General features: G+C 41.2%; 1 protein-coding gene across 1 annotated transcript; it reads left to right on the forward strand.

Moving 5' to 3' along the window:
• Positions 1-867: 867 nt before the first annotated feature.
• Positions 868-5,572, forward strand: srek1ip1 (SREK1-interacting protein 1). Its single transcript, XM_080882044.1, has 5 exons — positions 868-1,015; positions 3,154-3,201; positions 3,938-4,090; positions 4,349-4,424; positions 4,734-5,572. Exons 1-5 carry the CDS (start codon positions 1,003-1,005, stop codon positions 4,969-4,971), a joined length of 528 nt encoding a protein of 175 aa, XP_080738170.1. The 5' UTR covers positions 868-1,002; the 3' UTR covers positions 4,972-5,572.
• The last annotated feature ends 19,802 nt before the right edge of the window (positions 5,573-25,374 follow it).

The raw sequence follows: 25,374 nt of genomic DNA on the forward strand, positions 1-25,374 counted from the left end.
AACAAGTGTGAAGAAATTGAGTTCTTCACACAACAAGCTACAGGAAATATCTATGAAGCTCAATTCAAATGAGCCAATTTTTGTAGTAAAACTTAAAACAGACAGACAAAGTTACTGTAAGTAACAACAGTTTCAGTTTGGGGGCTCATTTCATAGTATTTTTTAGCATTTATAATTTTATTTTAGTTATATTATTTTCTTTAAATATCTTGCTTTTGTCTATATTTTCCAAATTAAAAAAAACTAATAATAATAAAAATGAGGTGCAAAAGTTCTTTGACTGGGCTGAACTTCAGAGCCGTGAGGCATCATATGTGTAGTTGAAAGGAACATCATTTCAATAGTAAACAAGGTAAATCACATAATTAAAACTAGCCCACGCTAAAGCATGTGGCATCATCAAAGATCAGGACTGAGATTGTTTTCGTGTATGTGCGTCCGTGCATTTGTGTCACAGCCACAGACATGATGATGAGAGCATGTCTGGGGGCCATGCATCTGTCAACATTTTCCATCTGCCAGTCCGACTCTAGCTGCCTGCAATTAACCCCTTACAAAAACCACAGCTGACTTTACTGGCAAAGCAGTCATGCATGGCACAAATATTTCAGGGTTTTTTTGTTATAGCGTCACCAGGGTCTGACAATGGCAGATTATTCATAGCTTATGTAAGTGTAAACATTGAAGACAATAGAACATTATATTTAGATTATTCACTTTTCTATATTTTTTCTTGTTTTTTTTCCACAAGAAATCCTTGTGAAAATATGTCACACAGTCTGCTGCTCCAACTCCTTTCCGTCGGGCGGCGATAATGCGCCACTAGTTTGGTTTCCTTGCCGTCAGTAAGAAAAAAATACACGAACATAAGCAGGGGGAACGCGGTAGTTTATAGAACAAGTGTTTCCTGTCGACGGTATTTGGTGTGAGGACGCTGTTGGCTGATTCGCGCTATAACAATACTAAGTTTTGCTGTTTGCGGGCTTTATTGTGGACACAGTGATGGCTGTACCAGGTGGGAATTATATTTCAAATGTGTAACTTACTTATCTTCGCAGTTTCTATTGTATTATTCATGTAGTTTTCGCTGGAATGATAAGAGCTGACAGGGTAACTAACGCATTGGTAACACAAAGTGGGGCTTACGTTTACGTTAGCTTAACGTATTTTAAGAACACAAACCCTTTGAAGTGAAGTCTGTGCAATGACTAACCCAGCGAGGAACTTGGCTACGTTTAGCACACGGGGCTACATTGCGGTTGATGTACAGAATAGCGTAAAGCACAGTACTTGTAAATGTCGAGATACTCCATGTAAACACTCATGGATTCGATTTTAGTACTTTTTGTTATGATTAGCTCTTGTAACTAGCATTAGGCTTATCTCATTTTTGGTTGAGTAGAGAGAGTAAAATAATAATAATAATAATAATATATCACACAACATATGCACTCAATTAGTAACTTTATTAGATACATCTGTTACCCTTGTTGCCTTTTAAAGTAAATAATCAATCAGCTAATCACGTAGCAATAACCTGGTGCATTTAGTCAGGTCGACATGGTTAAGGTGAGCTGCTGAAATTGCGCCGTGAGAACACCGGACTCCCCACAAATCGTTTTCAAACCCACCGCTGTCTTTCGCTACTCAGGTTAAATATATATGAGTCACTTAGATAACTTAAAATGTTATTGTTTGGCTTTTTTTTTTTAGTATTTTATTTGTTCCTGAGTAAATCAGTTTGTCTGAGATTAAAGTTACAGTTTTTGCACAGCTGAATAAACGTCAAGCAGACAGCTGATTATCAGAAGTGTGAGATGCTCCAGAATATACTCCAGTGTCCTGTTATAGTTTAGATAGCAAGGAGTTTATTAAACTTCACCGAAACAATCTGCAAATTTCATAAAAATTTAACAAACTATCATCTTGTCTTTACTTTTAGTGAGCACATACCTTAAACACTTAAAGCTGTAAGCTAATGATAGTTATATAAGAGCAGATGCTGCTGGTGCAATAAGCTGTAGTTTTACGTCTAATGGATGATGATCTGATTAGTCGACTAATCGCAAAAATAATCGGTGACTAGTCGACTATCAAAATAATCGTTTGTGGCAGCCCTAAGTGACAGTTCTGTGAGCAAAAATGCTTTATTAATGCCAGAGGTTAGAGGAGAATGGCCAGATGGTCTGGAGCTGATGGGAAAGCAACAGCTGATGGGAAAGCTGTTGCTGATGGGAAAGCAACAGCTTTCCCATCAGATGCTCTCCTGCATCAAGGTATGCAGGAGAGCATCTCTGAACGCACATGTGAACGTACACGTTGAACCTTGACGCAGATGAGCCCAGAGCACAAAACTGGACAATAGCTGATTTGAAAAAAATGTTGCCTGGTCTGATGTCACTTAAGCTGTCAGACGGTAGGAATAAAATTTGGCATAATCAACTTGAAAACATGGATCCACACTGCCCTGTATCAACAGTGCAGACTGCTTATGGTAGTGTCATGGTGTGGGCGATATTTCTTTTGTACAATTTGGGCCCCTTTGTAATGCAACAGCCTACCTGAATATCATTTCTAACCATATCCACCCCTTGATGACCACAGTGTACCTGCCTCCTGATAGCTGCTTCTAGCAGGAGAATGCACTACAACACTCAAATCATCTCAACCTAGTCTCTTGAAGATGAAAATGAGTTGACTGTTTTCAGATGGTCTCCATAGTCAGCTGATCTCAATCTAGTAGGGCACCATAGGGAGATTCACGGCACAAATGTTCAGCCGACAAGTCTGCAATAACTGTATGATGCTATCATGTCGATCTGGACCAAAACCACTGAGGAATGTTTGCAGCACCTTGTTGAAGCTCTGCCATACAGAATTAAGACAGGTCTGAAGGCACAACGCAGTCCAGCCCTGCACTAGCAAAGTGCACTTAATAAAGTAGCTGTGAGTGGATACCTACTGTATGTTTTGGGTGCTTAAAAAGCATAGTAGCGGGTCATTCTTTATCACCCTTTCACCACTTTATATAGAGCTCAACCAGTATGTTCATTTTATAAAGGCATATGTATTTAATTAGAAGTTTACATAATAATGTGAATATGAATGCATACTTGCATGAAAATCATTAAAAAGCTCTTAACGATCTTACAGGACCTAATAAGGACAACATCAGAGCTGGGTGCAAGAAATGTGGCTATCGTAAGTAAAACTAACCAACACGTTTCATTACAAGCTTCAGAGATGTGTGGATGTCATACTGTTATACTTGTACCCCCAATATTTACTCAGTGAAAATAGACTTTATTTTCATTATTTATGAGTTAGGACGGAGTCTGTTTTATGGTGCCTCTTACCCAGCCTTTGAGCCAGATTTATTTTGGAAATAAATTGTAATTAAGTTATTTATTTATTTACAACAAGAACACGGGTGCAGCACGGTGGCACGGTGGTTAGCACTGCTGCCTCACAGCAAGAAGGTCCTGAGTTCAATTCCACCATCAGGCCGGGGTCTTTCTGTGTGGAGTTTGCATGTTCTCCCCGTGTTCGCGTGGGTTCTCTCCGGGTACTCCGGCTTCCTCCCACCGTCCAAAGACATGCAGCTTGTGGGGATAGGTTAATTGGATAATCTAAATTGCCACTAGGTGTGAATGTGCGAGTGAATGTGAGTGTGAATGGTTGTCTGTCCCTGTGTGTTGGCCCTGCGACAGACTGGCGACCTGTCCAGGGTGTACCCTGCCTCTCGCCCTATGACAGCTGGGATAGGCTCCAGCGCCCCCTGCGACCCTGAAAAGGAGAAGCGGATGGATGGATTTTTTTTTTTTTTTTTTTACTTATTTGCATGTCCTCTTATGAGTTTCAAGGTTGAGGTTCAGAGATGTTAATTAAAAAGTGTCCTCACCGCTCTTTACCGCTCTCTCTGACTTTCATCTTTCAGCGGGCCATTTAACATTTGAGTGCCGAAATTTTGTTAAAGTGGACCCTCATAAGGACATTGTTCTGGATGTGAGCAGCACTAGCAGCGAGGAGAGTGAAGATGATGAACCTCAGGTTCAACGCGGCGAGAAGCGAAGCGGCCAGCATCGAAAAGGTCAGAATTGATGCACCTGCCCTTGTTTTCTGTAAGCTTTTAAAATATGCAATTATTTACTGCAAGGCAATTTGCAATAAATACAGCAGTTTTACATAATTCAGCATCCAATCAATACAAGCTGGAGCCTGATTAAAATCAAAAGTGTGGATTTTTGCAATTGGACAGCAGTTATTTTATTAGTTCTTTATTTATATTTATTTATTTTTGATGAGGCCTCTTAGTTATGAGATTAAAGGTGCTGGTTTTGCATGGTAGGTTCCCATGACAGCGATGATGATAGAAAAAGAAGACGAAAACGGAAGAAGAGCAAAGACAGAAAGTCAAGAAAGAGGTAACCTAAATATTTTTGATGTCCCAGTCTACTTGTTTGCACATGTTTAATGTTCATATTATATGAGTTGATGTATTAAGATAGAGCTATGAGAGTGTTGTAACACACTTGTACTCCACTGCTGTCATCCTTGTATTTATTGTGCCTGAGTATTTACTTGCACTACTTGCATAAGTCAGACTCAGTATATATTTATTACCTTTGCAGTTTATTTGGCCGCTTTTCTGAAATGAAAGTGTGTTTACCTTCATAGATAAACTGAGTTATTTGATTTGTTTTTGTCTTTTAATACTTTTTGTATTTACTTAGATCTGATTCATCATCGAGCGACGAGGAGGAGCTTTCAAAAAAGAAAAAGAAGCGCAGCAGGTCGCGCTCTTCCTCTGATGTGGAGCGTAGAAAGAAGAAAAAGAAAATAAAAAGCCAAAAGAAGAAAAGCAAAAAGAACAAAAAAGAGCACGGGAAGCATCACAAAAAAAGAGAGAAGAAAAGGAAACACGAGTCTTCTTCCTCTTCCAGCTCAAGTGACTCCTCAGAAAGTGACTGAACCAAGTAACTTTGCAGCTTTTGGATGTCCAACATATTTATTCTGCAGCCCACAAAACGTAGTATTTAGTGGCAGTCATAAATAAGGCACCTCATCTTGTTGTATATAGGTGTTTCATTAGCGAGACGAAGAATTAAAATGTGAATTTGTGTTCTGTGGTGCCACCCAATGACACCTTATGCAAATTTAACAAACCTCACCCACGTTTTTTTGACGTGTTCAGGAAAACATGCACAAAACCAAGGATCATCCCCTGCTGTAGTTTCTCTTTGTTTTTTTTCAGGCTTTATGCAATGTCACAAGTGTCATTTGTGTTGTTTAAATGTATAGCTGTAGTCAGAAATCGTTACAGTAATGGAAGCTTTTAAGTCCAATCAAGAAACTTCAAATAGTTACTTTACAATAATTTTACTGTCTTACTGTAATGTGGTTGTCAGATTTGTCATCCACATCTTACTGAAAACCATCTGTATTTTAGAAGAGTTCATTCCAAACCATCACAAATATCAATTTTGCATACTTTACCCTTCCTATTGATAGAGCTTCATTTCATATTCACCATTTACTACTTCTGTTGTAATAAAATTTTATATTCGTATCAGTTTATGTGGAACTGTTTCCTGTTTTTGAAAAATGTCTTCTTTCGATATAACATTATGATGATGATGCTCACAAGAGATACAAGCCTGTTGCAGCTTGATTTTATTTTTTTAATCAAAAACATAGAGGGTACAGTACAGTCTTGTGGCAGGTAGAGGGCAGCAACATGCCTAAAATGTGAAATAACCCAGCTGAATTGCCAAAGCAGGGACGGTGATCAGTAATCTTTAAGATGTAAACTTTGATGCTGATATTTTGTTCTTGGTTTGGCAGGCTGCTTAATATCAAAATGTGAGAATTTTTCAGGAATAATTGTGAGTAATAAAACAAAAAATGCAAATGGATAAAAGGAAATTATATGAAACTAAGGTGGCAAATGACTTCTTCAATCTGACAAACGAGCATAGAGGGTTAAACAGATCACGCTTCATAGTTGTGTTTTGAAGTTTCAGAAAGTGAACTGAATCACCTCAAGTTACTGGCATCGTGTCTTCTGATGGTGTCAAGTGGATCCAGCCAAAAAGACTTGCTGACTCTTGCTTGATTTGCCAAATAATCCTGAAGTAGCTGAGTAACAACACTCCTTGGCAGGGCTCAGTGCAACAGGCACCCGTGTCAGTCTCACTCTGATGCGGTAAATGTTTAGAACACGGGTGTCAAACTCAGTTTACGTCGTGGGCCACATGCAGCCACCTTTGATCTCAAGTTTAAGTAAACATTTAATCCCTGAGAACTTCATGTTTTATATATCACACATATAATATAAGAAAAATAGCAATTTTGTCACAGTTTTTCTAAAGAAATGCTGCCCGCTGTGAAGAAGGAATTCAGTCAGCATGACTCTTTGGACTTAAACTGTAAGAATTAGTGTATAAAATTACAGCAAGTGTTCTTGTAAGTCATTTCCCAGACAGTCCTGTAATTATAAAACTGAAAGTTTTTATTGATTCAGAGAAACCCCCCTTTTTTCAACCGTAGCTCCAAAACGGAAAATTGTATAACCTGTAGTGAAAAAAAGGAACTTTAGTGCCAGTTATCAGTTACTTAATTGCTTTGGTGTAGTATGAAGGGCCATGGGGGTCTTTATCAGTAAAAAAAAAAGCTGTAAAAATCATGGTCTCCTTCACTTGCTCTAAATTCCGTCCAGTGGACTTAGTCTTTGTCGAGCCGATTCTTATTTTTTACACACCTTGTTTAGAGGGCATTTGATAAAGAAAGGGTGTCCCTAGTTATATCGCAGTCTTCCCTCTCACGAGAATAACTATTATGTGCCCTCAGGAGGACAAACCGTCAGCATGATGGCTGGGGCTCTCTGCAGACCCTGTTATGGCTCTAGCACCATCGGCCTTCATGCCATTGTTCTTCTTCCAGGGTGTCAATAAGATATGAGGGAGTACAAACACCCACAGAACCTTGGTTTATCTGGGCTGTGTGACAGGTGTTTATAAATAGGCCATTAATTTCATCTTGCCGTGGGGGAAAACGGGGGGTGGGGGGGCTTTTAAACATCTGCAACATCCTGTCAGCTACGTGCATGGCTACTGATCAGAGCCTGATGATATGATCAGACATATCCCGACTTTATTTCTCTTTTCTTTGAGATCTCGAGAGCCATTTTTCCATCCATCCATCTATCCATTCGCTTCCGCTTATCCTTTTCAGGGTCGCGGGGGGCGCTGGAGCCTATCCCAGCTGTCATAGGGCGAGAGGCAGGGTACACCCTGGACAGGTCGCCAGTCTGTCGCAAGGCTAACACACAGGGACAGACAACCATTCGCACTCACATTCATTCAAACATTCACACCTAGTGACAATTTGGATTATCCAATTAACCTATCCCCACAAGCTGCATGTCTTTGGACGGTGGGAGGAAGCCGGAGTACCCGGAGGGAACCCACGCAAACACGGGGAGAACATGCAAACTCCACACAGAAAGTGTTCAATTCCACTCCTGATGGTGGAATTGAACTCAGGACCTTCTTGCTGTGCGGCAACAGTGCTAACCACCTGAATATTGCTCGTGTTCTCTTGAAGGTGCTTTGACAAAAGAAACTTCGAGAGTGTGAAACTTCATGATTGCACAGATGGCAAGAGGACAACTTGATACCGAGGAGCAAATAAAGTTTAAGGAGTGCTGCTGTGTGCAGCGGCATGGTGCAAACCATATGCTGTTTGTATAAGACTACAACGAGGCTTTCCTATTTTCTTCAGCTCATTGGTTTTTAGTGAGCCTGTCTGGCTGTAGGAATGCAGAGAGCAAATGGGACTGCGCTAAGCCATTTAAATGAAAATGAGATGGTCAGAGTCATCTTTTGGAGAGTTTAGCTGCAGTGGAACAATCGTTCAGCACCCCTCGTGTAAATATCTTTGAGGCATTGATCTCGAACTTTAATGCGAATCCTTCTTCTGAATGGCTGGCCTGAATGATTGCAGCGGTAGAAAATGATCTCTCATTAACATAAGGTGTGTTTCTCAATTTGTTTGTATAACTTTTGCAGCTCAGTTTCAGGCCTCTTTGGGTGACCTCGAAGCATGCACTGATGCCTGTTTTTATCCATTTTGGGGGGATTTGAGCTTACGTGTGCTTTTTTTTCCAGCAACGCCCTCAAGGAATGGCCAAGTGCAACCACGGGCCTGTAGTGAATTCAGTAGAGGTGGTGAAGCCATCCAAAAATCGATAGCATCTATCTGTCAGACTGACACTAGCGTGATAGGATCGATACTTTGGTTCTATCCTCTAATTTCAGTACTTGTACCTACTTGACACAACTCAGGTTGACTTGACTCAGTTTTTTTGGGTTCTTCTCTGGGTTATAGTACCTGGTACCAGGTACCTATACTTTGGTGGGAGCTCAGAGATTGATGTCAACAGACTCCATGCCACTGATTGACCAGGGAGTGATGTCTCCAATATGCATAGTTAAAAATGTCTGAACCTTTGTGTGTTCACTGTCATGTCTACTTTAGCACATTTGAACAACAAAAGCTGACTCAACATGCTTTAGAGACAGGCACATTAACATCCCACGGGTCCAGCAAAGGTCTGGTTGAAAAAATACATGAAAAGCTGAAAGCTGTGTATTGTTGCACTATTGTATTGGCAGTTTGGAGCTCTGTATTTACTTGGTATCTGATCGATGACAAGGTTTGCAGTAGGGCACTGGACTAGGGGCTGACTTAAAGGCATTGCAATGGCATACCCTATGCTATTCAGCCTGGAAATTAAAACATGCAACCCTTTGGTTATGAGTATGCCTCTCTTAACCTTATGATCACCACCCCTTCTCAGCAAAGCATAATATCTTCCCAGGAATAAAATTAAAATCCCTTATGCTGCACTTTGGTGGGAGCAGCCCAAACTGAGAGATGGCACCGGTTTTGCATCTGTAACCACTGTTGAAATATTATTTCAGAGGCAAGCCGTCCCCGCATCTTGGAGCACAGCGCTTGAAAAATGCATCACGGCCAATGGACAAGTTGGAAGCTATATATTTGCTACCAATTTAGTTCCTGCATCTTAGATTTCGTTCCCTTCTTCCTCTCCTGGCCCCAAAAACCAGTAGTAAATGACCTCTAGGATAAATAGACAGCAGGCTACATGACCCCAGCCATCAAAAACTAAAGGCTGTAATAAATACTACATAGTTTTACAGGAAGCGTGTTCGACATTTTCCCAAAAACCTGCAGGGAGAGAAAACGAGCAGGCAAACGGGGTGAGTCCCTGTTCACCGCTCTCTCTTTGGTCAAAACTTTTTCTTTTCCTGAGGTCTGTTATTACCGGCCTAGTTCCTGGGTTCCCATTCAGAGTGGAGCTTGTTCATATAAACCTTGAGGTTTTGAGGCATTACTGGACTGACTGGGTGGCTTTCACCAGGGAATTAACACTGGGTCACATTGGATCATGACCAGTAGGCTCTCTGCAGCTAACCTGTGTTGGATGAGGTTGCCTGTGGAGGTGGTGGTGATGGTGAGGACAAGTTTCCTGGCTCTGGAATATGGGTCCGTCAGATCATGGATGTGTACGCCCTGATCCTTGGATCCTTCTGATCTTTCTCTACTCACTGCATTACTTCTGCATCATTTTATTTCAGCACGGTTTTCCACATTAGTCCTGGTGACATCGGGAATCTTCTAATACTTGTAGCCTTAACATGTCCTCTTAGTATTATATTTGTGAAATAAAGAGACTTCCTTTAACACAAATTATATTTTTAATAGCTTTCTTTTGATTTCTCTCAGATCTTTCCAAGCAGTGAGCTTGCTAAAATGCTGAGCTGGAAAAAAAAAACACATCTATGAGCGCATGTCACCAAATTACCTGCAGTTAAATACAGAAAAAATTGAGATTAAATGGTCTTTACCTTCATTTTGATCAAATATTTCTTCTCCTGGTTTCATCATGTCAGAGAGAAAAAAGAAAAACTGGCTGCATTTTTACCCTGTAGCGTTACACTGGCTAGATGTTTCTTACAAAATTGATAATAAGCGATTATCAGCTATTTGAGACACCCTCAAACCTCTTCCTCCAAGATGCGTGATCTTTTATCCCAGCATGTGCCTTCCAGCCACTAAAAGGTCCTAGTACGTATCATTTATTGCCATTTCAAAATCCAGCTTGATAAAGAAAGGGGATATGGTATTTGAAGTAGGGCTGTGGAATAGCCTTCATGAGGAGGTTAGGGCTACAAAGTTCACATTTTAGAAGTATTTTTTTTTAATATATGTATATTTTTTTAACTCATATCTTCCTTGTCTTCCATAATGTGAGGTTTTTTTTAAATGGAAATTTTATTGTTGTTATCTTCAAAGACTCTCTCTCTTAAAATCTTTAACTTCTCCCTTTTAAGGAACAGGCAGGAAATACACATCACCCTCTCTCTGTTTTCTTTTTCTCTTTTCTTCTTTATTTGATGTATTGCATGTGTCCCAAAAAATGGTCCAGAAGGTGGCAGGAGCAGCACCCCAGACATCTTACCAACAGGAAAGAAAATGGCAAGAGACCCTTCAGCTTCAGCACCACAGCACAGATCCTTTCCTCTGTACTACTCGAATGACGATAGACGTTTTTTACACATCCCCGACATCAGACACATGTGGCTTTTTCAAACACCAGTGACATGGTGTCATCTCTGTGTTGGGCACATCTGCTCACTTTTACATTGGTTTTAGTGTTCTTTCCACTGCACATTTATATGGAAAGTCTTGTGGGCCTTTGTTCTGTTCTGTGGGGGGTTTCTGTCCATTTGTTTGAAAGAGCTGTCAAACAAGGCCAGAGGGGCACATGATGGCTTGAACATCATCAGGATGGTTATTCTTAGTTCTGGTACATTGTCACTGTACATCATAGGAGAAAAAAAAGAACTCTGACACACACGTCATCTCTTTTCTTTCTTTCTTTTTTTTTTTTTCTTTCCTTCCTGTTTCAAGTGTCCTTTAAGTAATTTAGTCTTGGATGCAAGGATGTGAAGTTTACAAAGAAAGCATCATTTTAAGCACATCCCAGTATGTTTAGTATTCTCAGAAAATTAGGATCTATTTTTGTTTCGTTTAAGGCAAATTCCAAGTTCACATACTCGCCTGAAAGTTTTACTGGTTAAACTGGAGCAACTACAGGGTTCGGTGCCTTGCTTGTTGGCATCTCAACTGTGGTTTTTGAGCATACAGAGCATCTTACTCATTTTCCCCTGACAGTTTCCCAGCTGGTACAGGGATACAAACCAGAAACCCACTTGTCACAATGGTTTCTCTTTGCATCTCAAGAGCAGCTACAGATTAAGTGGCCCGGCTGAAGACATCTCAACAACTGGTTCTTTAAAGTATACACATAAACTGTGCAAACCCACAGCAAGTAGATGTGCTGTATATGTAAACCTAATTTGCATTGTAGCTGGCCTTAGGCTTGCATTGAAATAAACGTTTTAAGTTGTTTGAGGGGAATACATGTTAAAAAACAGTGTGAGAATCTTTAAATCCCATTTTCCATTTTTAATGAAGTGCCTTCTGATGGTATTAATGTCTGTCATGAAATTTGTTAGCCTTGTGCAGTCTTACCATTTATTTTGTACAAGAGCAATACTCAAAAATGGGGACAGAAAAGGTAAAAGACTCACCATTTACCTCAAAATAGAGAGCCTTATGAAATCTGCACTATGTGAAGTACTGTTTTAATGTCAGCTTTCTCTGCTCTTCCACGACTGTACCAAATTGTCTCTTCTAAAGTGTTGTATCTGGCCCATAAACTGCAAAAAGTTCCCAAGGCAAAATTAGCAGACTCTGTAATTGTCTACAGTAAGTGGCTGGGTGTGTGTATGTGTTTGTAAAATTGGAAAAGAGAAAAGGAGGAGATGGCAAAGGGAGAAAAGGGAAAGCTTATTAGACGGTGGGGGAAATTAAATCCTGCGTGGGTGTAGTTTTAGTGTGGGGTTGTTTGCTAATGTCTTATTCAAACAGTCATTTATTCATTCAGGCCTGTGATGTGCTTAGCTTTGTAATTCTGAACATCAATAGCTTAATATATGGGGAATTAGAAGACAAATTCTGGGTTAATCACTTTTTTTTTTCTTCGCATAATGCAAGAGCAGCTCTGTTGGAATATTCTTGTGATTCACAGAGAGAGCTGGTTTTATCTTCAACTTCAATGGGATTCTTCTATCAACAGTTTCTTGGGAAAATGGGCACTTTTAGAGAGAATCACAATTTGAACCTGGAGGTGTCTCACAATGAGTCCCACCGCCTGAGGAAAGTGGTTCCTCATTTCATTGTTATGGGCAGTCCCAAACTCGTTTGCATTCATGTCAAAGGGTTGAATATTTACACTCACTAAACATTTTATTTGGTGCTTCTTGCTAGTACCTGGTTAGATTCCCCGTTTGCCCTTTGTTATTCATGGCATAGATTTGACAAGGTGCTGGAAACAGTCCTCGGAGATTTTGGTCCATAAGCACCACACTTTGCTGCAGATCCACGATGTGACTCTCTCATCTCACCACATGCCAAAGATGCTCTATTGACTGTGGAGATCATTTGAGTACACTGACATGTTCAAGATACCAGTTTAAGATTATCTGAGAGCTTTTTGACATGCTGCATTTTCCTACTAGAAGCAGCTATCAGGAGAGGGTAAATGGACTGGTTCTTATATAGTGCCTTTCTACTCTGTTTGAGGACTTAAAGAACATACAAAATGCCTCATTGACTTAAAGCACTTTTTTTTTCTACACCTAAGTTTAGAAGGTGTATCTAACATTCACACACATTCAGGCTCTGAGAAACACACCAGGGAGCAGGATTCAGGACACTCTGGCAGCTGGAGCGGCTAGGGATCAAACCACCGACTTTCCGATTAGAACTTGACCTGCCCTACCTCCTGAGCTACAGCCACCCCACGATGGCTACACTTAAAGGGGTGGATATGGTTGAAATTCTATTCAGGTAGGCTTTTGTGTTTAAACGATACTTGTTTGGTCCTACAGGGCTCAAAGTGTAGCAACATATGTTGTGCACTCAGAGGTACTCTTCTGCATGCCTGGTTTGTAATAAGTGGTTATTTAGGTTAGTGTTGCTTGATGCAGTCTGGCCATTCTCCTCTGACAACAAGATCTTTTTTCCCAGACAATTTCACCACATCATCTTGACAAACTGATGGATACATTAAGACAGAGCACTTCACATCAAACAAGAGCTCTATTTCTTACTTGATACTGCCAATGAGACAGCAAAAAAGACCCAATATTTTAAGCAGGTAGCTGTAGCTGAAAGACTAGAAAAACATCATTTACTTCACTGTGTTTCTGCCCTGTTTGTGTTTATGCACTTCAGGTTCATCTGGAATTAAAGCGTTTAATTCAATAAACTGGAAGCTGGGCCATTAGGGGCCCCTACTAGATGCACAACTATGCTTTCGAACTTGCTTCCTGGTGGGTGAAAAATCAGCATTTTGTTGTTGGTGGAGGAGAGGGAAGCTGAGGGAGTGGTCATTGCACTTTTTACCCTTTAGTACAAGTTCTCTTATTTGGTGCTCATATTAGCAGGATAAAGTAAAAAAAAAAATCACAGCTGCAAAAATAAAACAGATTTCTGATCTTACACAGCTATGTTTAAGATTTGGAGAGGTTTGGGGAAACATTGGTTTCGGTTAAAATAACTACTTGGGTAAGGTTTGGGAAACATCTACAGTATGTTTAAGTAATTGAACTTTGTTAAGGTCAGGGGACCATTGTTGTCATGGTTACAAAAATAACCACATGGTTAAGGTTAGGGTACATAAATTAGGTTAAAATTTAGTCTGATATTTTGTTGACCCTTCCAACCACTTTGTGGCTGTGTAAAAACTATACTCTATTTCCTCTTTTCTTACAACCAAGAGTCACGAGTCCTGCAGCCATCCGACATCAGCATTTAAATTAGACTAATTTAGTAAAAGTGTATTGCCATTGTGTGACATTGTGGCTCTCAGGGCGAGGGCTTCTCTGTTGAAAGCTATTGCAAGGCCTTGATCGAGCCTTTTGATCATAGAAATGCAAAGCTGGAAGACTGAATACAGCCCACTGATTGTGTCCAGTACTTGTGTCACCCACTAGAGAGAAATGCCATTTTTCATTCATGACTTCAAATGGACCTGTTGTAACAACTGGTAAGGAGCATAACCACAGAGATGGTGGTAACCAGAGATGTTTTCTCAGTAATTCCCTTTGGATCTGGGTAAAACCATGTCTGACGTGTATGGGAAAAGCAGGCCGCTGCAGCAGTGAAAAGAGGAAACGGAAAGTGAGAGAGACAGAGATAATAACAAGGGTTGAGAGAAGAAAGCATAAACATCTCTACCTACAAAGCATTAAAGTGAAAGCGTAGATTACAAAGATCGGGGTTAGGATTAGTTCAAATAATGAAGTTCTGCTTTCTAACAGTCTACTTCTATTTCCATACATTGAGAGATTTTTTCATTATATTAGTTTTTCACCATCAGTATAAGATTTGACCTTCAGGCTTCAGAGTTTTCACCAGGATTTCTTTGTTCAGAGTGTAAGCAGTCTTCAAAAAAGCTTACACCAAATAAAGTCAATGTCTCGGTTCAATAAAAAAGATTGATATTTATTCATCTGCTTTTGGAGGTTTGGCCTGTTAGTCTGTTCTTTATATCACATCAAAGTCAATTTTCTTCAGTGTCTTTTGCAAGCCCATCAGCCACTGTTCCCTGTACGTTAAATATCTGTGCTCTTCTGTTAGTCATCCTTCCTATGACTGAGCCACGTCCCCATGTGTACCTCAGCCTGGTAATTCAGCCTCATTTCCAGTGTCGAGACTCCAGAAGGTCCTGTTCTTCTTCCTGCCATTGTTGGGGCTCCGTTGGCATCAGAGTCTAATCACCAAATAATTTAATACTGTCTGCTCCAGTAAATTATGTCCATTTCTTTCCAGTGACCTCTACTTATTTAAATAACATATATATATCGGTTGGCAGCAGTTGCCAAGCCAGTCTGACTGAGACAGGTAAGCTACAGTACTTTCAAAAAATAATTCATCAGTTCTAATGAGTGCAAGACCTGTCAGTTCAGCATGAAGCGATTGCCTCAATTGCATTGAGAACTGCTACATTTAAAAGATTCAGCACATTTGTTCAGTTAAACAGTATTTGTTTTTGGCCTCCACCAATAACACACCATCCTGTTAATATTCAAGAAATATTCAAATAAATCATTTAAAAAAGAATATCAAATGCTAAAGACATGATAAGTACTTTTAAATATCTCAATAACATAACATTCATATTCAAAACAATAACTATTAAAAATGTATTGTAGTTGATTTATTGCAAAAAAAAAAAGAAATAAAAATAAATGAAAACAAGATACCATATTTTCACGACCATAAGGCGCACTTAAAAGTCTTAGATTTTCTTCAAAAAGTACAGCGCGCCCTATAGCGCAGTGCGCCCTGTGTGTTGTAAGGAGGACGTAGTAGAGAACACCATGAGAATGCTAAAGGGTGAAGTGTGGGCGTTGATCGTATATACCGGACAATCGCACATACCTGTATAAAAGGACAGGTATGTGCATTATGTGGAACATCGTTGTTTTAACAACCCTGAAAATGGCAAAGAGACACGCTTATGAAGCACAGTTTAAACTGAAGGCCATCAGCTATGCGGAGGAACATGGAAATCGAGCAGCGGCGAGAGAATTTAAGATTAACGAATCGATGGTTCGCAAATGGAGGAAGCTAGAAAACAAGCTCCGGCAGGTCAAGAAAACGCAGCTGAGTTTCCACGGACATAAGGCGAGGTGGCCCGAGTTGGAGGAAAGACTCGAGCGGTGGATCATCGAGCAAAGAACGAGCGGGAGAAGCGTTTCGACGGTCACCATTCGGCTAAAAGCAGTTTCACTAGCTGAAGAGATGAACATTGAACATTTCCAAGGAGGTCCGTCTTGGTGCTTTCATTTTATGAAACGGTGCCATTTTTCCATCCGGACCAGGACTACGGTAGCGCAGCAACTTCCAGCGGATTATAAGGAAAAGCTGGCCATCTTCCGCTCCTACTGCAGCAAACACATCGGCGACAAAAACATCCAGCCCAGCCACATCACAAACATGGACGAGGTCCCGCTCACTTTTGACATCCCGGTGAGTCACACTGTGGAGAAGAAGGGGACCAGCACGGTAGCGATACGCACAACGGGGTATGAAAAGTCTTGTTTCACTGTTGTGCTTGGCTGCCATGCTAATGGACAGAAACTGCCGCCTATGGTGATTTTTAAGCGAAAGACTTTGCCTAAAGAGAAGTTTCCAGCAGAAATCATCATTAAGGCAAATGAAAAGGGCTGGATGGATGAGGAAATGATGAAAGAGTGGCTGAGGGAGGTGTATGTAAGGAGACCAGGTGTTTTTTTTTCCACGCATCACCATCGCTCTTAATCTGTGACTCTATGCGTGCCCATCTCACAGCCGATGTGAAAAAACTAGTGAAACAAATGAGCTGTGAGCTTGCTGTCATTCCGGGAGGCCTGACAAAGGAACTCCAACCGCTGGACATCGGTGTGAACCGCCCGTTCAAAGTAAGGCTGCGAGCGGCCTGGGAGCGATGGATGACCGATGGAGACCACAGTTTCACCAAGAGTGGAAGGCAGCGCCGGGCGAGTTACGCCACAATTTGCCAATGGATTGTAGATGCTTGGGCTAACATGTCTGCTGGCACTGTTGTTCGAGCTTTCGCAAAAGCCGGCATCATTTCCGAGGAGCCGCACGGCACGGAAAGTGACTCTGACAGTGAAGAAAGTGAACTTGGCATGTTTGATGGAGATTTAGCGCAGCTGTTCAATTCAGACACAGAGGATGAGGACTTCGATTGGTTTGATTGATGATAAAAATGTGAGTACCAAACTTTGTTTTGCTCCTGCTTTATTTTTAAATACGCACACTTGTATGCTTGTGTGTTGTTGATGATGACGATTACTGGTAATAAAAATGTGAGTACCAAACTTTGTTTTGCTCCCGCTTTATTTTTAAATACGCATACGGTACTTGTATGCGCCCTATAATCCAGTGCGCCTTATGTGTGTGTTAAATACAGTAATGGCACACATAACTGAGACTGCGCCTTTTAGTACAGTGCGTCTTATGGTCGTGAAAATACGGTACTGTGCTCCAGTTACAGTGATACAGTGATCCAGACTCTTGTTAGGGAACAGTTTACCAGCTTCCCAACTGCTGTACTCTCAATGAACACAGTGTTGTTCAGTCTCTTGGTAATAATTGTAGTATTGTAGATGTAGTGCATATCACTCCAAACATTACCAAGACGCTCATCAGCAGTTCTTTGGAGACCTCCACAAAGTCACTCTGGAGGACTTTCACAGTCTGGTAATGAACTGGATCGCTGTCATGGATTACTATAATGAGGGCCGCTGCATCATCTCAGATCTGGGTCAACATACTCGTCCTGAATGAATGAGAGAGAGTGGTTACAAATTATATAAATATAAATTAAAATTATGTATATAAATTATGTTTGAAAGCTATGCATTATTTTAGTTACAACTCTATATTTTTGTAGTTGTTTTGAGAACAAACTACAAACCAAAGCTCTTCTACAGTGATATTTATTCATCCATACAAGTGTAAGGGTTAAAATTGGCTGTGTTAGCATGTTAGCTGTTAGCTTATTAACTGTTAGCTAATGAGACTGTTATGTATGAACCAAGAATTATTGTGTGCTATGCAAGCCATCGCCAGTAGGGGGCACCACGCCCAGTTATGTGTGTGTGTTACTTCTGTGTTATCCCAATAAAGAAGAAGTCAACTTGTAAACAAACTATTGTGTGTGCAGTCTGACGGCATAAGCTCTAATAGTGTATTGACACCACAGTGGGAATATAACATAAATTGGCGACGAGTTGTGACGTCTGGAAGACTTGGCCGTCTACTGAGCATGAACTGACTGCGTGGCCGAGTTTGGACGGAAAACGGACGATCGCGTGGTGAATTAGCATCGGAGCTAGCTGCTAGCTGCTTTTTCGCCAACGAGTCAGAAACGACAGTGTTGGCTCTGGACAGCGGATACATCATGGCTGGAATGATTGGGCAGATGGACCCCTTTGATGATGCTGGTGAGCAATGGGCGACGTATATTGAACGTTTTGAGCATTACATCCTTGCTAATGACATTCAGAAACGGGTCCCGGTGCTGCTGAGTGTGATGGGTCCCAAGACGTACGGTCTGCTGCGTAATCTAGTGGCGCCAAGCAAGCCTGGGACAATGCAGTATGACAATATTGTGGGTGTTTTGCAAGCTCATTTTGCTCCCAAACCGCTGGTAATAGCTGAAAGGTTCCGGTTCCACAAGAGGAATCAGGGGGAAGAAGAAACGGTCGCACAGTATGTGGCGGTGCTGAAAAGACTGTCAGAACATTGCGAGTTTGGTGCGTATCTGGAAGATGCTCTACGAGACAGATTTGTGTGTGGATTAAAGTGTGAAACTGTGCAGAAGCGTCTTTTGACTGAAAAGGATCTCACGTTTCGCAAAGCAGTTGATTATGCTGTGTCGGCAAAGGACAAAAAGAGGAGAATTCATCATGTTGCTGCAGAGGAGAGTGAAAGTGAAGGAACCAGACCCAACACTGATAGTGAGTTGGAGCTGTATTCTTTGTCACGAATAGAGAAATATTCACGTATCTCCCTAATGCCTGTAGTTAACGGGAAGAAAATGGAGATGGAGCTGGATACAGGGGCTGCTGTGTCTTTGATTCCATGGGAACAATATAAAAGTATGCTGAGTCAGTTGCCGCTGCAACCCACTGACATCATGCTGAAAACGTACACTGGGGAGCCGCTGGCACCAGAAGGGGTCATCAAGGTGCAAGTTGAACTGAATAAGCAGCGCGCAACTCTACCCTTGTACGTGGTAAAGGTGGATGCTCCACCACTGTTTGGTAGGGAGTGGCTGAGAGTGATTAAGCTGAACTGGAAAGACTTAAAGATGGTCCATGCCAGAGAGCAAAGCGGAAATGACAATCTGGAGGCTGTGCTAAAGAAACACTCAGCCGTTTTCTCTAAGGAGCTGGGCACAATGAAAGGAATTAAAGCCAGATTGACTCTTAGGCCTGATAGTGTCCCCAAATTCTGTCCACCACGTAACGTGCCTTATGCTCTCTGCCCTCGGGTGGAGGCAGAACTGAAACGCCTGACTGAGCTTGGGGTGATCACACCAGTGGAGCATAGTGATTGGGCTACGCCCGTGGTCCCTGTCAACAAGAAGGATGGCTCAGTGAGACTCTGTGGTGATTTCAAGGTCACTCTTAATTCGCAGCTCTGTGTGGATAAGTACCCACTTCCACGCATTGAGGACCTGTTTGCTTCTCTAGCAGGAGGTCAGCATTTCAGTAAGCTAGACTTAGCAAATGCCTACCTACAGATGGAGGTAGAAGAGGAGTCTAAGAAGCTGCTGACTATTTCGACACAAAAGGGGCTGTTCCGTTTCAATTGCTTGCCTTTTGGAGTGGCGTCTTCACCTGCATTGTTTCAGAAGGCTATGGATCAAGTGCTTCTCGGCCTACCATACACCCATTGTTATCTGGATGACATCCTCATCAGTGGTCCAGATAAACAGACACACCTGAGAACCCTTAAGGCAGTTTTGGGCAGGCTGGAGGACTATGGCCTGCGTCTCAAACAGGAGAAGTGCCTGTTTTTCCAAGAATCGGTGGAATACCTGGGCCACATAATTGATGCGGCAGGGTTACACAAATCACCAGAAAAGGTGCGTGCCGTTATGGAAGCTCCAGCACCAGCTGATGTCAGCCAGTTACATTCTTTTCTGGGAATGCTCAACTATTATGGACGTTTCATACCTGATTTAGCTACAGTCCTGAAGCCGCTGAATGAGCTACTCAGTAAAGAGAAGAAATGGCAGTGGACATCAGCCTGCGAGTCAGCTTTCCAGAAAGCTAAAGAACGTCTGGCCTCACCAAAAATACTCACCCACTACAATCCTGAACTGCCTCTCCGTTTGGCATGTGACGCTTCACCATATGGCGTTGGAGCCGTGCTCTCACATGTCATGCCTGATGGCCAAGAACGGCCAATTACTTATGCTTCACGAACCCTCAGCAAAGCAGAACGAAACTATGCTCAGATCGAGAGGGAGGCGTTGGCAATTGTTTTTGGAGTGCGCAAGTTTCACCAGTATCTCCATGGTAACAAGTTCACCTTGCTCACTGATCATCGCCCACTGACCTCAATTCTGAGTCCAGTAAAAGGTACACCATCAATGGCAGCTGCGCGAATGCAGCGTTGGGCGCTCCTTCTGTCAGCACATAATTACACCTTACAGTATCGGAAGGGGGCACATCACGCCAATGCTGACGGTCTGTCACGTTTACCACTGCCCCTTGCACAGAAAGAGAAACAGGGAGCGGTTGAGGTATTCTACGCATCTCAACTGGACACATTACCAGTCAGTGTCGCCGAGATCAGACGTGACACTTTGTCTGATGTCACTTTGTCTCGTGTGCTGGAAATGGTAACAACTGGACGTTTTCCAGCAACAAAAGACACAGATCAAGAGCTGTCACCCTATCTGATGCGCAGACATGAACTCACAATACAGCAGGGATGCCTTATGTGGGGCGTGAGGGTGGTTGTGCCACCTAAGCTGTGCTCTCATGTCCTGAAAGAGCTCCACACTGCACATCCAGGGATGGTGAGGATGAAGAGCTTAGCTCGCAGCTATGTTTGGTGGCCTGGCATTGATTCTCAAATTGAGCTTCAAGCTAAAGCCTGCCACTCTTGTCAGCGTGTGCAAAAAGAGCCTGGGTTAGCACCTTTACACCCTTGGCTGTGGCCTTCCTGTCCGTGGGAACGGATCCATGTGGATTTTGCGGGTGCATTTGAAAGTCACATGTACCTGGTGGTGGTAGATGCACATTCCAAGTGGCCTGAAGTGCATATTATGGATAGCACCACAGCTGGTAAAACCATACAAGTGCTACGGGGTCTCTTTAGTCGCCATGGCATTCCCCACGTCCTGGTGAGTGATAACGGACCGCAGTTCTGTTCTGAGGAATTCAGGGTGTTCCTGAAAGCTAATGGAGTCAAACACATCCGCTCCGCGCCGTACCATCCTGCCACTAATGGTTTGGCTGAGCGTTTTGTGCAGACATTCAAGCATGCACTGAAAGCTTCCAGGGGTACAGCACCTGTGCAACAACGCCTTGACACGTTCCTCTTGACATATCGCAACACTCCCCATGCAACAACTAGAGAAACACCAGCTATATTGTTCATTGGACGCAAGCTGCGCTCTCGACTGGATTTTTTTGAAGCCCAGTGTGGCCGGAGCAGTGCGTTGGTCACAAGATGCGCAACAACAATGCCGACAGCAACACTCCAGGGACAGACGGTTCACTGTTAGCGAGCCTGTCCTGGTGCGTGATTATAGGAAGGGAGAGGATAAGTGGACGCACGGTGTCGTACTGGAGAAGACTGGGCCAGTGTCATACAAGGTGAATGTGGGAGCCCAAGGAGTGTGGAAACGTCATGTGGATCAGATGCTGATACGACCTGAGTCAGTATCTCAGCAGGTCACAGTGGATCCTCCGACAAGCTCTCAGATGTCACCAGCCCACAGTGGTAGTGACACCATGCTTCACCCTTGTACAACTCTGCAGGAAGAGACTGTTGAACAAGTTATGGGGACCACCGTACCTCCAGAAACACCCCAGTCTCTTAAATCATCACCGACTGACTGTACACAGGTTACAGAGTCTGTAAGACGTTACCCAGTGAGAGTCACCAAGCCACCCGCTCGTTATCGTGATGGGTGAGCGTATTAAGTAGTTCAGTGAGAATGTTGGCGTTCAGAGACATTATTCTCAACTAAAAAGAAATTCATACAGAAAGCAACATTAGTTCCAGTTTTCATGAATGTTGTAATAAAAAATAAAAGGTGCTACTTTGGTTATGGGAAATGTTTCTGCGGGTGGTGCCACGGTCGCATAGCTTAGTGGGGAGGAGATGTTATGTATGAACCAAGAATTATTGTGTGCTATGCAAGCCATCGCCAGTAGGGGGCACCACGCCCAGTTATGTGTGTGTGTTACTTCTGTGTTATCCCAATAAAGAAGAAGTCAACTTGTAAACAAACTATTGTGTGTGCAGTCTGACTCGGCATAAGCTCTAATAGTGTATTGACACCACAGTGGGAATATAACAGAGACCACTGACATTTCAATGTCTTCAGTCCCATCCGTTCACATTTCAAAGTCAAACAACTAGAGACAAGTGGGCGGAGCTATTTATTTGACCGGAAATTACCTCACTAATGAAGTCTTTATCCGGTTGTTCAGTGATGACACGACGAATCCTACTTCCGGGCCTAAAGTAGTCTGCGTTTAATATGGCTTTTGTGTTGTTAACATGTTTAATGTTATGTATTTTCTTCTATTTGATCTCAAAAAGCTCTTAAAACAGTCAGTGATCACTGTTGATCTCCCTTGGCTTTTATTACCGCTAATCATTTATTTAAGCTCAGTTTTTAAAACCTTAGGATGCAACTACAGCCCAGCCCATGCAGCAGTGTATGAATGACTAACCTCGTATTATGGATGGATTATCTCAGTTGTTCTCCTGGCTGAAGTTTGGTCCTTTTACAGCATCCTGCCATGCGATTACATTTGTTCCTGACCACCGAGAACACTCACGTTAACTTTTATCGAGTGGAAAAAAAGTTAGCTTGTTTATATTATGCTAACATAGCTGTGTCGCTAGCGGTCACGTAGCACATCATTATATACCAGCTAGCCCAACTTCAGTAACCCTACAAACGTCACTGCTTTTTAGTTTTCTGTCTTCATTTATGCTGGAAGTGATAACAGAGCTGTACGTTTTAATTTGTTTCCAAAACCCCGCAGTCAGGACATGCTATATTGTATTTAGATAGAAGCTAGTGAGCTAACTCCCTGCTAACTTCTAACTCCGTTAAATGTCATAAATTCTGTTTTCATGGATGCCTGGATGTTAAACTCAATTGTTACACCTGGTAGAGCAGAACGCTGATCATTTTATTAAAGATGAAAGACTTTAGACAGATTTTCAACTCTCAGTAATGCCATAGTGATCGTTTGATATATGGACCTGCAGCGGAGTTTAGGTCCAGACACGGCTAGTGACGTCAAACTGAACAACCGGATTAGTAGAAAATAAACTTAAAAAATAAATAACTACATAAACATCTAAATTAAGAGGTCATTTGACTGTTTTTAAAGCTTGCAGTTAATGCAGATTTTTTTTTAAATGACCCAAGAAATTCATTGCAGTAAATTCATCACTTGTAAGTCAAATAGTTTTTTTAAATGTTTAAAATGTTTACGTAATGTTTGAAAAGAAATAAAAGCAAACAAAACAAACAAACAAAGAAAAAATCAAAAAAACAAAAATAAGTTGTTAAATTTGTCCAAATGCAAGAACCCGTGAGCAACTGAAAAAAGACCTTTTCCATTGTCTTTCCAGCTGTTATAACAGACTAAAGACATATCTTTTTTGTTTGGGATCAAACTGACCCCAGGAATCAAAACCTAAAGATGTCTGCCGTATAAAAGAGCAGTTACTTAATATCCAAAATAAGATAAGATAAGATAGATAACCTTTATTAGTCCCACACGTGGGAAATTTGTTTTGTCACAGCAGGAAGTGGACAGTGCAAAAGTTATGAGGCAAAAATTAGAATACAATAAGAATAAATACAGTACACAACTGTACAGAATAGAATAAAATAAAATACTATATACAGTAGAATAAAATAAAATAAATATACAATAAGATAAAAATAGAATACAAATACAAATACTATATACAACTGAGTAAAAATACAACGATGACAGAAAGGATTATTGCACTTATTATTATTGCATATGTATGGATGTGTGTGCTTGATCAGTTAAAGTCTTTATTATGGAGTCTGACAGCAGTGGGGAGGAAAGACCTGCGAAATCTCTCCGTCCCACACCGTGGGTGCCGCAGTCTCCCACTGAAGGAGCTGCTCAGTGCTGTCACAGTCTGCTGCATGGGGTGGGAGATGTTGTCCATCAGGGATGACAGCTTAGCCGCCGTTCTCCTGTCACTCACCACCTCCACTAGGTCCAGAGGGCATCCTAGAACAGAATTAACTGAAGTTAATCAAAAATAACGTGTTGAACAAACTCAAATGGAAGAAAATGTTAGATGAACTTAAGATGACAGTTAAGTTTACATTACTTAAAATGCTCAAAAAGTAGTTTGAGAATTCAGGTTTAGTGTGTTTGTGTCTGAGATATGTATAGATGGATATTAATAACACTAATAATAATGATGATGTAAGCAGATGAGGAAGAAAACTAATATATTAAGAATAATACATTTTGTATTTGTATAGACTTAGAGACTTAGAGAGCTTTTTATTGTCATTGTGCAGTTTCTTGCACAGCGAAATTGGGTAGCTGGACCACAAAGGTGCTAAAGTAAGAAGAAAAGAAACCAATATACAACGAAGGCGGAAATAAATAAATAATTAAATAAATAGAATAAAATAAAAAGCAGTGTATATGTATAGATATGTGAGTGGAACTATATACATGGTGTATGTGTAGGAAACATTGAAACAGACTGGGACCAAAATAATTGCACATGAGCCAAAAATATTGCACAGAACATGGAAAGACTGAGATATTGCACATAGATGATCAACAGCAGTGTCAGGGTGGATGTGTTGGGGAAGTCTTTACACACTTAGTTTGCATTAAGAGTTCTGATAGCCCACGGGAAGCAATTTTAGCAAATTTAGCAATTTTAAAACAAGAATCATTCAGAGATCACAAACCTCCACCAAGGCAGCTCACTCCATGGGCAGTATTTACCTGTACTGTGTTTTCTATATATTGTATATATATTCTTTCTTAATTGTTCAAAATAAGCTAATATTTTTTATTAAAACAATACATTTTTTTTTGTTTAAATAGTTGACACATTTTTTATATTCTCTTGTGAATAAAATACAGATTTATACAAATTATGTATACAAATACATATTTTACACAGCATTACAATTTTGGAGGGAAATGGGGTTGAATTAATATAACAATATATTAATATAGCATGATAAATTAAATGTAAAATAAATTAGTTTATTTAAATAAACTGGTCGAATAGCTTTACCAACGTAGTATTTTGTTTGCCCATCCTGATGAAATCATCAGACCGGCAGCAGACATTATTCCATAAACAGATATGGTTCACAGAAATCTATTTTTAGCACACACACACACACACACACACACA

Source organism: Rhamphochromis sp. 'chilingali' (assembly GCF_963969265.1).
Source record: "Rhamphochromis sp. 'chilingali' genome assembly, chromosome: 5".
Lineage (NCBI taxonomy): Eukaryota > Metazoa > Chordata > Actinopteri > Cichliformes > Cichlidae > Rhamphochromis > Rhamphochromis sp. 'chilingali'.